Source organism: Salvelinus fontinalis, unplaced genomic scaffold (assembly GCF_029448725.1).
Source record: "Salvelinus fontinalis isolate EN_2023a unplaced genomic scaffold, ASM2944872v1 scaffold_0829, whole genome shotgun sequence".
Lineage (NCBI taxonomy): Eukaryota > Metazoa > Chordata > Actinopteri > Salmoniformes > Salmonidae > Salvelinus > Salvelinus fontinalis.
This window is the reverse complement of record NW_026601038.1, coordinates 1-15,199: the sequence shown is the minus strand read 5'-3', so window position 1 is coordinate 15,199 and position 15,199 is coordinate 1. Positions and strand designations below refer to the sequence as shown.

Here is a 15,199-nt window from a genome sequence, read left to right as displayed (position 1 = left end):
TGTAATTAAATCAAACGTTTTACAATTGGAACACTTGATTCACATTCTCCATGGTTGTCTCCAGCATGCTAAAGCGTTCACAGCTGGCGATCCCTCATCGTGATTGGTTGTTCCCCACCATTTGCAACAACGTCACTGAGCACCATCACTATCTTTCCTTCATGGATCTCCTGCATGTTTACATATCTGGCATTACTCAACTCATATGTATATACTGTATTCTATCCTATTCTACTGTATCTTAGTCTATGTATTACTCATCTCATATGTATATACTGTATTCTATCCTATTCTACTGTATCTTAGTCTATGCATTACTCATCTCATATGTATATACTGTATTCTATCCTATTCTACTGTATCTGTCTATGTATTACTCATCTCATATGTATATACTGTATTCTATCCTATTCTACTGTATCTGTCTATGTATTACTCATCTCATATGTATATACTGTATTCTATTCATTAACAAATACTAAGAGGGACCAAGAGTCTGTTGATTGGTCAGTCATTGGGTTCATTTGTTGAAGTCAAATCAAGCTTTATTTATGCAGCACATTTCAGACATGGATGCAACACAATGGCTTCACAGGAAAAAACAATGAAAATAAACAGAAATATTGAGGATAAAAAAACAAACAACTGAAAGACTAATGAGCATTGCAAAGGAAATGCCATTGATTCAAATATTAACAATATGATGCTACATCCAACCCAAAACATAACTTGTTTTTTAGGAGGGGTTCTGAAAGACACTACGGGGGCATCGATTGAAAATTGACTGGTAACAACTGGGACCTAAAAGACACCCACTATGACACCCACTAAATCTGCCCAAGAAGAGGCAAACAAAAGAAAAACCCACAACAAACTTTAAGACAGGAAGCAAACCAAAAAGGTGGAGCAACTAAAGGTGTTGACTCTCCACATCTATCAAGACAACTGGCGCACTGGGCCAGACACTCTTAAATAGAACCTGGACCAGCTCAGGTGAAACACCTTCCCACAAACGAGATGGACAAGCCAGCACAGGTGTAAAACATACTGACTAACGAGGTGACACCAATCAGTGCGTCCTACGTGCTAACGAGCTATACGCGCTAAAGTCCAACCTCAAAACATAAATGGAAAAACCAAATACTGTAACACCTTAAGAGAATGCTCACCACCAACAGAAAACAACTTCCATTTCACAATATAATCAACTACAATTCTTCACCAATATAAACATGGTGTCTACTGGCTATCAACAATTAAAAACAAGAAAAAGTGTATTTTTCCCCCACTAGCTTCTAGGACTCTCCTCCCCTTGGAACGAGCCCAAACATAACTCATCTCTAATACGGAAATTCAAAATAATTTGTGATCCATGGAACGCACTGGCTAAACACAAAACACAAATCTTTTTGACTGCCCAACCTTGAGACAATCAGAAACCAAGTTGTCGTCACCATGGACACAAGCACCAAAAACCCTGTTGTTTTGACAAGTAGCAATAAATCACTGATATCGATTAGGGGGGAGATCAGGTTGTTCGTGCTGTTGAAACTAACATCTAAAAAACACATGGAAATGGGAGATATCTTTTACCTCACTGGTTAGAGGACAACCTGCAGAAGACAGTCAGCTACATTTTGGAGTGATGCATTTAAATTTAGGGGTCACTAAACAAAGGAACGCAACACTTATTTGTCATAACTCATCGATATGTTGAAATCAATTGTGCGAGAGGAGGGAGATGAGGTTGCACGTCCTGTTAAAACTAACAGCTCAAAAAACACAAGGAATCTGGGAATAATGTGTACATCACTGGTGAGAGGACAATTTGTAGAAAACAGATCACTACATTCTGAAGTGCTGCATTTTGATTCAAGTGGGTCACCAATGTGGTAAGTGTAACACAACTCTTTTGTGTTAGTCACTTTTTGTTAAATCACATAAATAGTACTCTTTCAATTCAGAGCCTGTATTTTTCCCAAGTATAATATCCATATCACGCTGAAATCAATTGAATGGGGCAAAGGTTTAGGGTTCAACATTGTGAAATTCCTTAAAATACTCCTACTACAATGTTAAAACATTCTACATTGTGACATTAATTCATTGATATCACGAAATAACTCCTTCATGTATGTATTGTCTGATGTTTGATCAGAGATCTTTTATCAGAGTATCTCTTGTCACACTGATCACAGCTATAAGGTTTCTCTCCTGTGTGCGTTCTCTTATGTAGAGACAGAGAACCAGATGTAGTAAAACTCATCCCACATTGATCACAGCTATAAGGTTTCTCTCCTGTATGTATTCTCTGGTGTTGAGTCAGCTGTCCAGATTGACTAAAACTCTTCCCACATTGAACACAGCTATAAGGTTTCTCTCCTGTGTGTGTTCTCTGGTGTAAAGACAGATGGCCAGATGTAGTAAAACTCTTCCCACATTGACCACAGATATAAGGTTTCTCTCCTGTGTGTGTTCTCTGGTGCACTGTTAGTTCTCCAGATCGACCAAAACCCTTGCCACATTGATCACAGCTATAAGATTTCTCTCCTGAGTGTATTCTCTGGTGTAGAGTCAGATGGCCAGATCGACCAAAACTCTTCCCACATTGACCACAGCTATAAGGTTTCTCTCCTGTGTGTATTCTCTGGTGTAGAGTCAGATGGCCAGATGTAGTAAAACTCTTCCCACATTGACCACAGCTATAAGGTTTCTCTCCTGTGTGTATTCTCTGGTGTTTTGTCAGATGGCCAGATGTAGTAAAACTCTTCCCACATCGACCACAGCTGTAAGGTTTCTCTCCTGTGTGTGTTCTCTGGTGCACTGTCAGCGCTCCAGATTGACCAAAACTCTTCCCACATTGATCACAGCTATAAGGTTTCTCTCCTGTGTGTATTCTCTGGTGTAGAGTCAGATGGCCAGACTTAGTAAAACTCTTCCCACATTGACCACAGCTAAAAGATTTCTCTCCTGTGTGTCTTCTCTGGTGCACTGTCAGCTCTCCAGATTGACCAAAACTCTTCCCACATTGATCACAGCTATAAGGTTTCTCTCCTGTGTGTGTTCTCTGGTGTTTAGTCAGATTGCTAGATGCAGTAAAACTCTTCCCACATTGATCACAGCTAAAAGGTTTCTCTCGTGTGTGTGTTCTCTGATGAATTTTAATGTCTGATGAGGTGAATCTCTTCCCACAGTCAGAGCAGCAGTGAGTTCTCTTCCCTGTGGATCTCTGCAGGTGTTTATTGATGTGTTCTGATCTGGAGAGACTCTTCTCTGCCTCGTCAGCATCATGAGGTTGTTGAGGCTCCCCAGAGGACCCACGGTAGTCCCGTCTCTCTCCTGTGTGAACAACAAAGTCAGATGATTAAAGGCCAACAACAGTGGAAATCCACTGTAAAAGGTGATGCCAACAGTGTAGCCATGATGTTGTACAACAATTGACGTCTGTAATGAATGTTAAAATTATTTGACAATTGTCTTAAATTGAGCAAGAATAGTCATATAATGTCTTATTTTCACATTAGTAGTAACATCGATGATTGTAGGCTAGAAATAAGTTATTCATGTTGTGCCTGACAACTTTTGGTCTCCAATATAGGGCCCTTTCTGTGTTTCCTAAAACTGAGGAACGAGGGCGATGAACATACAATTTGATTGTAGAAACTCCTCCCCGCTAATGAGGAAACCGATAGTTATGGATGTAGTATATCTGGTATATCTGGTAATGAGGAAACCACTAGTTATGGATGTAGTATATCTGGTAATGAGGAAACCACTAGTTATGGATGTAGTATATCTGGTAATGAGGAAACCGATAGTTATGGATGTACTATATCTGATTAGAGCAAAAATGTTGAGCAAAGATTTTAGTTTTTCAGTTTTTTCTGAATGTGAATGGGGGAAAACTCGGGAGTAACCTCCATTTACAGGTTGCTTATGAGTGCATTTCACACTACTTTGGATTATAATTGTAAGGCTCGTTTGAATGTCCTGTGTAATATAATGTTTGCTACAGTATTAAGAAATATGTTTAATTATTGAAGAATCGCATTAATGACAGTATCTATTTGGGTGTTGTCAATAAAGTTATGATTTTTTAAATGTATTTTTAATTACATTTTTCCCCCACCTTTATTTAACCAGGTGTCCAGATGAGAACAAGTTCTCATTCACAACTGCCACCTGACCAAGATAAAGCAAAGCAGTGCGACAAAAAAACAAGCACAGAGTTACACATGGGATAAACAAAAGTACAGTCAATAACACAATATAAAAATCTATATACAGTGTGATGGAGTAAGGAGGTAAGGCAATAAACAGGCCATGCTATGGGTGGGTGTTGCTATGGTGACCAGTGAGCTGAGTTAAGGCGGAGCGTTACCTAGCAAAGACTTATAGATGACCTGGAGCCAGTGGGTTTAGCGATGAATATGTAGCGAGGACCAGCCAACGAGAGCATACAGGTCACAGTGGTGGGTGGTATATGGGGCTTTGGTGACAAAATGGATGACACTGTGATGGACTGCATCCAGTTCGCTGAGTAGAGTGTTGGAGGCTATTTTGTAAATGACATCACCGAAGTCAAGGATCGGTAGGATAGTCAGTTTTACAAGGGTATGTTTGGCAGCGTGAGTGTAGGAGGTTTTGTTGTGAAATAGGAAGCTTATTCTAGATTTAATTTGGGATTGGAGATGTTTAATGTGAGTCTGGAAGGAGAGTTTACAGTCTAACCAGACACCTAGGTATTTGTAGTTGTCCACATATTCTAAGTCAGAACCGTCCAGAGTAGTGATGCTAGTCGGGCGGATGAGGGCAGCGATAGGTTGAAGAGCATTTAGTTTTACTAGCATATAAGAGCAGTTGGAGGCCACGGAAGGAGAGTTGTATGACATTGAAGCTCATTTGGAGGTTTGTTAACACAGTGTCCAAAGAAGGGCCAGGTGTATACAGAATGGTGTCGTCTGCGTAGAGGTGGATCAGAGAATCACCCGCAGCAAGAGCGACATCATTGATATATACAGAGAAAAGAGTCGGCCAGAGAATTGAACCCTGTGGTACCCCATAGAGACTGCCAGAGGTCTGGACAACAGGCCCTCCGATTTGACACACTGAACTCTGTCTGCAAAGTAGTTGGTGAAGCTGGGGAGGCAGTCATTTGAGAAACAAAGGTTGTTGAGTCTGCCGATAAGAATGTGGTGATTGACAGAGTCGAAAGCCTTGCCTTAACCTTTATCACTAGACACCTCATAGTGAGTTACAGGTAGGAATCAGCAATGAATCCCAATAATGAGACACCTCTGGGGAGGGGTGTCAACAACATTTAAAAAAAATATATATATACAGTGGGGAGAACAAGTATTTGATACACTGCCGATATTGCAGGTTTTCCTACTTATAAAGCATGTAGAGGTCTGTAATTTTTTATCATAGGTACACTTCAACTGTGAGTGAAGGAATCTGAAACAAAAATCCAGAAAATCACGTTGTATGATTTTTAAGTAATTAATTTGCATTTTATTGCATGACATAAGTATTCGATCACCTACCAACCAGTAAGAATTCTGGCTCTCACAGACCTGTTAGTTTTTCTTTAAGAAGCCCTCCTGTTCTCCACTCATTACCTGTATTAACTGCACCTGTTTGAACTCGTTACCTGTACAAAAAGACACCTGTCCACACACGCAATCAAACAGACTCCAACCTCTCCACAATGGCCAGGACCAGAGAGCTGTGTAAGGACATCAGTGATAAAATTGTAGACCTGCACAAGGCTGGGATGGGCTACAGGACAATAGGCAAGCAGCTTGGTGAGAAGGCAACAACTGTTGACGCAGAAGTTCAAGATGATGGTCAATCACCCTCTGTCTGGGGCTCCATGCAAGATCTCACCTCGTGGGGCATCAATGATCATGAGGAAGGTGAGGGATCAGCCCAGAACTACAAGGCAGGACCTGGTCAATGACCTGAAGAGAGCTGGGACCACAGTCTCAATGAAAACCATTAGTAACACACTATGCAGTCATGGATTAAAATCCTGCAGCGCACGCAAGGTCCCCCTGCTCAAGCCAGCGCATGTCCAGGCCCGTCTGAAGTTTGCCAATGACCATCTGGATGATCCAGAGGAGGAATGGGAGAAGGTCATGTGGTCTGATGAGACAAAAATAAAGCTTTTTGGTCTAAACTCCACTCGCCGTGTTTGGAGGAAGAAGAAGGATGAGTACAACCCCAAGAACACCATCCCAACCGTGAAGCACGGAGGTGGAAACATCATTTTTGGGGATGCTTTTCTGCAAAGGGGACATGACGACTGCACCGTATTGACGGGAGGATGGATGAGCCCATGTATTGCGAGATCTTGGCCGACAACCTCCTTCCCTCAGTAAGAGCATTGAAGATGGGTCATGGCTGGGTCTTCCAGCATGACAACGTCCCGAAACACACAGCCAGGGCAACTAAGGAGTGGCTCCGTAAGAAGCATCTCAAGGTCCTGGAGTGGCCTAGCCAGTCTCCAGACCTGAACCCAATAGAAAATCTTTGGATGGAGCGGAAAGTCCGTATTGCCCAGCGACAGCCCCAAAACCTGACAGATCTGGAGAAGGTCTATATGGGCCAAAATCCCTGCTGCAGTGTGTGCAAACCTGGTCAAGAACTACAGGAAACGTATCTCTGTAATTGCAAACAAAGGTTTCTGTACCAAATATTAAGTTCTGCTTTTCTGATGTTTCAAATACTTATGTCATGCAATAAAATGCAAATTAATTACTTAAAAATCATACAATGTGATTTTCTGGATTTTTGTTTTAGATTCCGTCTCTCACAGTTGAAGTGTACCTATGATACAAATTACAGACCTCTACATGCTTTATAAGTAGGAAAACCTGCAAAATCGTCAGTGTATCAAATACTTCTTCTCCCCACTGTATAGTGTTTTATGATAAACCGTTTTTTTACAAATCCGTCAAGACACCAACTTAGACTTTACAGTGAAATGCTTTACTTACAAGCCCTTAACCAACAGTGCAGTTCAAGAAGAAGAAAACGTTTACCAAGTAGACTAAAATAAAAAGTAATAATAAAAAGTAACACAATGAGAATAACGAGGCTATATACAGGGGGCACTGGTACCGAGTCAGTGTGGAGGCTATATACAGGGGGCACCGGTACTGAGTCAGTGTGCGGGGGTACAGGCTAGTTGAGGTAATCTGTACATGGTGGGGGCGTAGTGACTATGCATAGGTAACAAACAACCAGCGAGTAGCAGCAGTGCACAAAATGGAGGGGGGTGGGGGGGGGGGGGGTCAATGTAAATTGTCTGGTGGCGATTTCATGAATTGTTCAGCAGTCTTATGTCTTGGGGGAAGAAGCTGTTGAGGAGGCTTTTGGTCCTAGACTTGGTGCTCCGGTACCACTTGCCGTGCAGTAGCAGAGAAAACAGTTTATAACTTGAGTGACTGGAGTCTCTGACAATGTTGTGGGCTTTCCTCTGACACCGCCTATTATATAGGTCCTGGATGGCAGGAAGCTTGGCCACAGTGATGTACTGGGCCGTTCGCACTACCCTCTGTAGCGCCGAGCAGTTGCCATACCAGGTGGTGATGCAACCGGTCAGGATGCTCTCGATGGTGCAGCTGTATTACCTTTTGAGGATCTGGGGACCCATGCCAAATCTTTTCAGTCTCCTGAGGGGGAAAAGGTTTTGTTGTGCTCTCTTCATGACTGTCTTGGTATATTCCCACCTGGGTGATTGAAAGATGAACTGAGGTCCACACTCCAGTCCAGTTGATGGTGGTAATGCACCTTAAAGTTGGTTTCCAACCGCCATATTTAGTCCAAAGAAAAAGAAGCCGAAAGGAAGGTGAAATTACGAGAAACGAATTTGGTTTACCGTTTGGGGTATTGCAACTGGTTACTTATTTTGATGTGATATGAAAGTATTGTGTGAAATTATTCTCAATTGATATGAAAGTGCAGCGATTTATGTTTCTAGAAATGTATCGCAATTGAGAATGGATTCACATTTAGATGGAATATGTGACTATTTTAGCTGCAGAGCCAGTCTACCTCTGAAAATAACATACAGTCCTTGGACCTTGAGGAGTAACGGGGGCAGCAATCAGCAGTAGAAACAATAACAAAGCGTACTCCCTGCCTGTTTCGGTAAAAAGCATATTGGGCTAAGCTAATAGGAGATATTGAGGACTACAGTATTTCAGGCATTGTCATTGGATGCATTTGATCAATTGTTAACGTTTTGTTGATGGTCCACTCTTGATGTTCTACACGTTACAGTGTAGCTTCAGCCATTCCTACAGAACAACATTAAAGTGTAGAACCCCTTTACTGCATATTGGTTCAACGACTGCAGAGACGGTACTTACTGGTGTTAAACAGATCTCCAACCTCCTCTTCTTTCACACCAAAAACTGCATCCTCCTCTTTCTCATCCTCCTCTTCTTTCACTGTAACATCCTCCTCCTCTTTCACTCTGAACGCATCTTCCTCTTCTTTCACTGAAACGTCTTTCTCTTCTTCTTTCACTGTAACAGCCTCACCCTCTACTTCTTGTTTTACTGTGACCCCCTCCTCTTTCACAAGAGCTTCTTTCTCCGTCCAGCAGACCGCCTCTTCTTTAACAGGAGGTGGGATGTTTAGGGAGCTCATGGTCGGGGATGTTAGCTAGCTAGCTATCTAGCTATCATTAGCGACTAGGCTAGTGCTAACTAAACCAGCCAGCTACTATAGCTGACTAATACAAAATAACGTAATATTAAATTAAATAGGTTAACAAGTTGATACGACAGAAGTGTGTCGAAAACACAGTAGCTAATATACACCGAAAGCGTATAAATAGCTTGAATCTTTCGGCTGTGTTGGCTAGCAAGCTACCGAGGTGGTTGACGAGCTGTTTATGAAGAACCGTCCACTAGGTTATACGTCACGCTGGCAGCATCGCCTGAAAGACGCACATCGCCGTCTGCTGACTGGAGGGGAAATGCAGTTGAGGATCATATTTTATTTTTCGACAAAAGATTATTTTAAATGGATTTAATTAAATAATACTATTATATTGAGACATACAAAGACAGGAATGTGTTGATTGATTAGTGAGAATAAAAAATGTTTACCACAGCATATTTAAGGCAGTTTCATTAAGTTATACTACATCTAAATAAGTAGCTAGCTACTGTAGGTCTATACTGCTCCTACACGGTGTAACAATACATCATGTAGATGTATATAATGAACAGACTAGGTCTATACTGCTCCTACATGGTGTAACAATACATCATGTAGATGTATATAATGAACAGACTAGGTCTATACTGCTCCTACATGGTGTAACAATACATCATGTAGATGTATATAATGAACAGACTAGGTCTATACTGCTCCTACATGGTGTAACAATACATCATGTAGATGTATATAATGAACAGACTAGGTCTATACTAGTCTGGTCTAGGTCTATACTGCTCCTACATGGTGTAACAATACATCATGTATATAATGAACAGACTAGGTCTATACTAGTCTGGTCTAGGTCTATACTGCTCCTACATGGTGTAACAATACATCATGTATATAATGAACAGACTAGGTCTATACTAGTCTGGTCTAGGTCTATACTGCTCCTACATGGTGTAACAATACATCATGTATGTAATGAACAGACTAGGTCTATACTGCTGCTACATTTTTAGTATTATAATTTTATATTTACTTAACCTTTATTTAACCAGGTCGGCCAGTTGAGAACAAGTTCTCATTTACAACTTAATTTGGGAACGAAAGTTTTACAAAGTGAAAACAGCACCCCCTATTGAGAAAAGGTTAATGAACAGTCCAGCAGGCATCAGCTATGTAGCCCAGTGATCATAGGGTCCAGTGAACAGCAATATATGAACCAGGGAAGCCGTTAGGTAGTCGTTACTATGCTAGCCGGGAGCCGCGCCTGGGTCGAGGCTAACTAGTGCTAGCTTCGGGACAAGGGTGTCACCGACGTCTGGCAAAGGCCGGTTGAGGGCACATCTGACGGAATTGCGTTGGCAGACCAGTCGTGATGGATCGGCGGTGCTCCGTGTCGACAAAGGGTCCAGGCCAACTGGCAAAAGAGGTATTGTAGCTGGAGTAATTTTGTTTGCTAGCCGGGAGATGCACCTGGCTCGAGGCTAACTGGTGCTAGCTTCGGGACAAGGGTGTTAGCCACTGTAGCCAATCCGGTGCAAAGGTCCAGAACTTACGGCAGGAATCCGGTGATGTAGAGGCTTCTAGTCGTCTTAGTGAAGAGTCTGGGAGGCATCAGCTGTGTAGCCGAGTGATCATAGGGTCCACTAAGCAGGCCGGGAGATGGGCCTGGCTCAAGGCTAGCTTCGGGGCTGGGCCATTCGGTAGCAGCTAGCCAGCTGCGATTATCCGGTGTAATGGTCCAGAGCTTACGGCAGGAATACGGTGATGTAGTGGAGAAAAACAGTCCGATATGCTCAGGGTTGATATCGCGCTGTGCAGACTGGCAGGTGTTATCCAGGCTAAAAGCGGCTGGTGTCTGAGCTAAAAAGGTAAAGGCCGCTAGCAGTGGCTAACAATGACTAAATAGCTAGTAGCTAATTAGCTGGTTAGCTTCTGATGGCTAGCTGCTGATGGAGGTTCTAGCTATAAGGTCTAAAAAAAAAAAAAAATGCTGATCCGTATCATAATGGGTGAGGCGGGTTGCCGGAAGGTATATTTAATTTAAAAATGGAAAAAGATTTAAATATATTGCAATATATACAAAAAAAGACGAAAAATACATACCATTTACAACAAACAGGTCTTAATGCTACACCACCTTGGATTACAAGATGACTCAGTTAAAAACCATTGGATTTAGCAAACTCTGAAATGATTTAGTATTTCTGTGCCCATGAAAACTGTTGCATTTCAGAATACAAAAAAACTGTCCCACAGCAAGATCCAGTATTTAAGTTGAAGTTCATCATATGACAAGTGTAACGTTATGACTATAACTACTGTTCCCTGAAGGAGGGAAACTAGGTACAACATACTATTAAATCCACGCCTCGCTGGAAGCACCACCGTCCACAGGTGATGAGAGTGAGGCTTGGATTTATTCCTTAAAATGTAATGCCGCTCTTCACCAGCCCAGGAAAGGGCAGGGCCAAACAGGTGTTGAACCTCGATTCCCTCCTTAAGGGAAGAGTAATTATAATCAAAGTAACACTCCCTTTCAGTTGGTCAACTTCGGAACAACATTCTATGGGGAAATACAATCATCCCCCAGCCGACCCAAACGGATACTAAATGAAACGTCCCCTGGCAGACCACCCAGACCTGACCCCGCAAGATGCGTCAGTTGTCAATTTATTCATTGTCTTTTGTTTGAAACACTCCTGTCAATGTTGAGTAAGGACGCACACCTGATTACCCATATAGTAGTAGGACTAGTCTACCTGGTTACACATATAGGAAGTAGGACTAGTCTACCTGGTTACACATATAGGAAGTAGGACTAGTCTACCTGGTTACACATATAGGAAGTAGGACTAGTCTACCTGGTTACACATATAGAAGTAGGACTAGTCTACCTGGTTACACATATAGGAAGTAGGACTAGTCTACCTGGTGACACATATAGAAGTAGGACTAGTCTACCTGGTTACCCATATAGTAGTAGGACTAGTCTACCTGGTTACACATATAGAAGTAGGACTAGTCTACCTGGCCGGCACACAAATGTAGGCCTATAAATGTGCCCATTTGGGGATGTCTGATAGTATTTCTGATTGTCTTAACGCTGAACCACTAATGAGTTGTGGAGCTTCTCAAAGGAATTTCTTCTTCACATCCAAACAGCAAGTAAACAAAGTCTAATCACAATCAATTGCGAATGACAATAGTTCCTTAAAGTATTTTTGTAAAATATTTCCAGCTCTCACCATTTCGATAAACACACGGCATAAAAGGGAAAATGTAATGCTCTGATCCAGTGGAAATGTCATAAAATACCTGATTACTGTCAAGAACTGTCAAGAACTCACTGGAGCATGAACCTGAGGGCCTAGAATATTTTATACAATGTTGCAAGCTTGCTATCCGAGTTTCCTGACCCAGTTGATAGTTGATACAATGTTTCAAGTTTGTAGTAGACAGGCCATTTGCAGCCAATGTGATTTCTAGGATATTTATTTTTATCAGGATATTTTCTACCTGCAGAATGCAATGTTTTCATTTGTTGGCTTTATGTAGGCTATTTTTTTACATAGTTGGCAATGGCAATAAAAGTTATTTAGATTTGTATAATTTTCATTTAGATAGATTGTAGATTAATCACAGACAATAATTTTGAGATACTATTATAAATTAAATGAAACTGTTCCAGTAAAATGTGCATATGAAAATCATAACTGGCACGCAGATTGGTAGAAATGGTCAGATAAATTGGCACTCCAACTGGAAAAGGTTGCAGACTGATGGTGTAGTCAATTACTAGTCTATTAGTCTATCTATCTGTAGTCTATTAGTCTATTACTGAAAACTTCAGGAGCAAAACGGCAGAATTTACGAAGTCCAGCAACGGAGGGGGGACTCCCTCTGGTCGGGTTGTGTTGACGACCGGCTCCCTCTGGTCGGGTTGTGTTGACGACCGGCTCCCTCTGGTCGGGTTGTGTTGACGACCGGCTCCCTCTGGTCGGGTTGTGTTGACGACCGGCTCCCTCTGGTCGGGTTGTGTTGACGACCGGCTCCCTCTGGTCGGGTTGTGTTGACGACCGGCTCCCCCTGGTCGGGTTGTGTTGACGACCGGCTCCCTCTGGTCGGGTTGTGTTGACGAGCGGCTCCCTCTGGTCGGGTTATGTTGACGAGCGGCTCCCTCTGGTTATGACTTCGAGTCATTTGTGTGTCTTAATTATTTGATCCAACAGAATGCTTAAAGCATCAGACAAGTTCAGTACGTATATTTGATTTTATAAAAACACATGGGGCGATTGGTAGAAAGAACAGATGACTCTTGGTTGACCAAGATGTATTTTAGTTGGGGACAGCACTAGAACATGATTTTGGGGCTCCCGAGTGGCGCAGCGGACACTGCATCTCAGTGCTTGAGGCGCCACTACAGACACCCTGGATCAAATCCAGGCTGTATCACAACCGGCCGTGATTGGGAGTCCCATAGGGCGGCGCACAATTGGCCCAGCATCGTCCGGTGTAGGCAGTCATTGTAAATAAGAATTTGTTCTTAACTGACTTAACTGACTTAACTGAAATAAGGGTTACATTTAAATAAATTTAAAAAACAGTGTTTCATGATAAACCATTTTTTACAAATCCGTCAAGGCACCAACTTTGAGAAGGATTTAAAACAAAGGTTTCAAACCAATTCATGAAGGTAATTGCTTCTAGGTATGTCTTGCCTTTAATGTAAAGGCATGACAAAAAATTGGCTGAATATTATACAATGACTTATCAACAGCTCTAATAATTTGCCTTCACAGGAATTCTTCACTGGCAATTCTAGAATATACTATATAGCCTAGAAACCTGGTTAAACTATCACTATGACATAATGGATGAATTCTAGAATATACTATATATCCTAGAAACCTGGTTAAACTATCACTATGACATCATGGATGAATTCTAGAATATACTATATATCCTAGAAATCTGGTTAAACTATCATTATGACATCATGGATGGCCAGTCCTTGTATTCATAGTGTAGTGAATTCAGGGGGTTGCCCTGAGCTGGACTCAAACCTGGGTCCAGCGACTGTCAAGCCAACACCTTATAACTGTTACACCAAGATGTCTGAACTTCTTGACGTGTTCGCTAGGTGTTGAGTTAGGGTTGCTACAATAGCTTTCTCTATGAATTTGAGAGTGGTTACATTTCTCCAGCCCCATCCCTCAGCTGTTTACCAAACCAAGACTCTTGGCAGCCATTTTGTTGCTGTTTAAATACTAGGTTGTCCCTTTAAAAAAGCCACACATCAATCAACCAATCTGAAGTTGAAACAATAACAAAGCAGTCATTCCACCACTGTTTTGGTAATAAGATGATGATGGGCCTGGAGACATTTAACTACTCTCAAATTCATAGACAGACCTATGGATGAAAGGACTGACCATCCATGATATCAACATTATAGTTAACCATGTTGAGGCTGTTGATATACATTGTTTCTAAACATTGGAGTAAAAAAAGCTTATTTGGGGTTCTGATGGGGTACAACAGTTTAACTAAGCTCATGAGGCATGTGTTATATTCATCAAAAATCAATGGCTATAAATAATCATTTAAAAGTCAAAATATGGATGTAGCAATTGCCGATTTCCCCTTTAACACCAAAAATCAGTTCAACAACTGCAGAGTTTGTACCTCTGTTTTTAAGACAGTACTTACCAGTGGTAATCACGGCCCGGTTTCTCAAAACCATCTTATGGCTAAGTTCATCTTTAGAACCACTGGATGCCTTAAATTGCGTTTGGGAAATCGGGCCCAGATATCCAGTTTCCTCCTCCTCTTCTTCCGATGAGACCGTAATCTCCCCATCCTCCGCTTTCACTTCAAAAACTGAATCCTCCTCATCTTTTACTGTAACACCCTCCTCCTCTTTCACTGTAACGTCTTCCTCTTCTTCTTTCCCTGTAACAGCCTCACCCTCTACTTGTTTTTGTATTGTAACATCCTTCTCTTCCTCCTCCTCTTTGATGAGAGCTTCTTTCTCCGTCCAACAGACCGTCTCTTCTTCAGCAGGAAGAGAGTCATTTAGTGAACTCATGGTCGGAGATGTTAGCTAGCTAGGCTAATGCTAACTTAACCAGTCCGCTAGCTGAATAATAACAACAGCACCGTAAATATGAAATTAAATAGGATAACTAACTAACTAGACGACAGACAAGGGTTTAAAATACAGTGGCTAATATACACTAAAGCGTCTAAAGAGCTTTATGGGTTCGGCTATTTTGGCTAGCAAGCTACCGAGGTGGCGGACTAACTGTTGCTGCTGCTGAAAGAAGCGTTCCGTCCACTAGATTATACGTCACACTAACAGCATTGCGTTCCGTCCACTAGATTATACGTCACACTAACAGCATTGCCTTAAAATCGCCCACCGCCATCAGCTGACTGGAGTGGGTAACGCTCAGTCTGAACCTCTGACTGCGATGGAGATGTGCGACTTTAAGACAATGACGCTAGTGTG

General features: G+C 41.9%; 1 protein-coding gene across 1 annotated transcript; it reads right to left on the bottom strand.

The window, feature by feature from the left end:
• Nucleotides 1–499: 499 nt before the first annotated feature.
• LOC129847415 (zinc finger protein OZF-like) lies at nucleotides 500–15,090 on the bottom strand. Its single transcript, XM_055915203.1, has 2 exons — nucleotides 14,398–15,090; nucleotides 500–3,339 (listed from the first exon to the last, which is right to left on the bottom strand). The coding sequence occupies exons 1-2, from the start codon at nucleotides 14,774–14,776 to the stop codon at nucleotides 2,129–2,131; spliced, it is 1,590 nt and encodes a 529-aa protein (XP_055771178.1). The 5' UTR covers nucleotides 14,777–15,090; the 3' UTR covers nucleotides 500–2,128.
• Between the last annotated feature and the right edge of the window lie 109 nt (nucleotides 15,091–15,199).

Bases quoted from the DNA above. Each gene is read 5' to 3' on its own strand.
- LOC129847415 (XM_055915203.1), bottom strand. From the start codon at position 14,776: ATGAGTTCACTAAATGACTCTCTTCCTGCTGAAGAAGAGACGGTCTGT. The intron at 3,340-14,397 runs GTAAGTACTGTC...TTGTTCACACAG, and splicing joins CCGGGCCGTGATTACCACTG to GAGAGAGACGGGACTACCGT.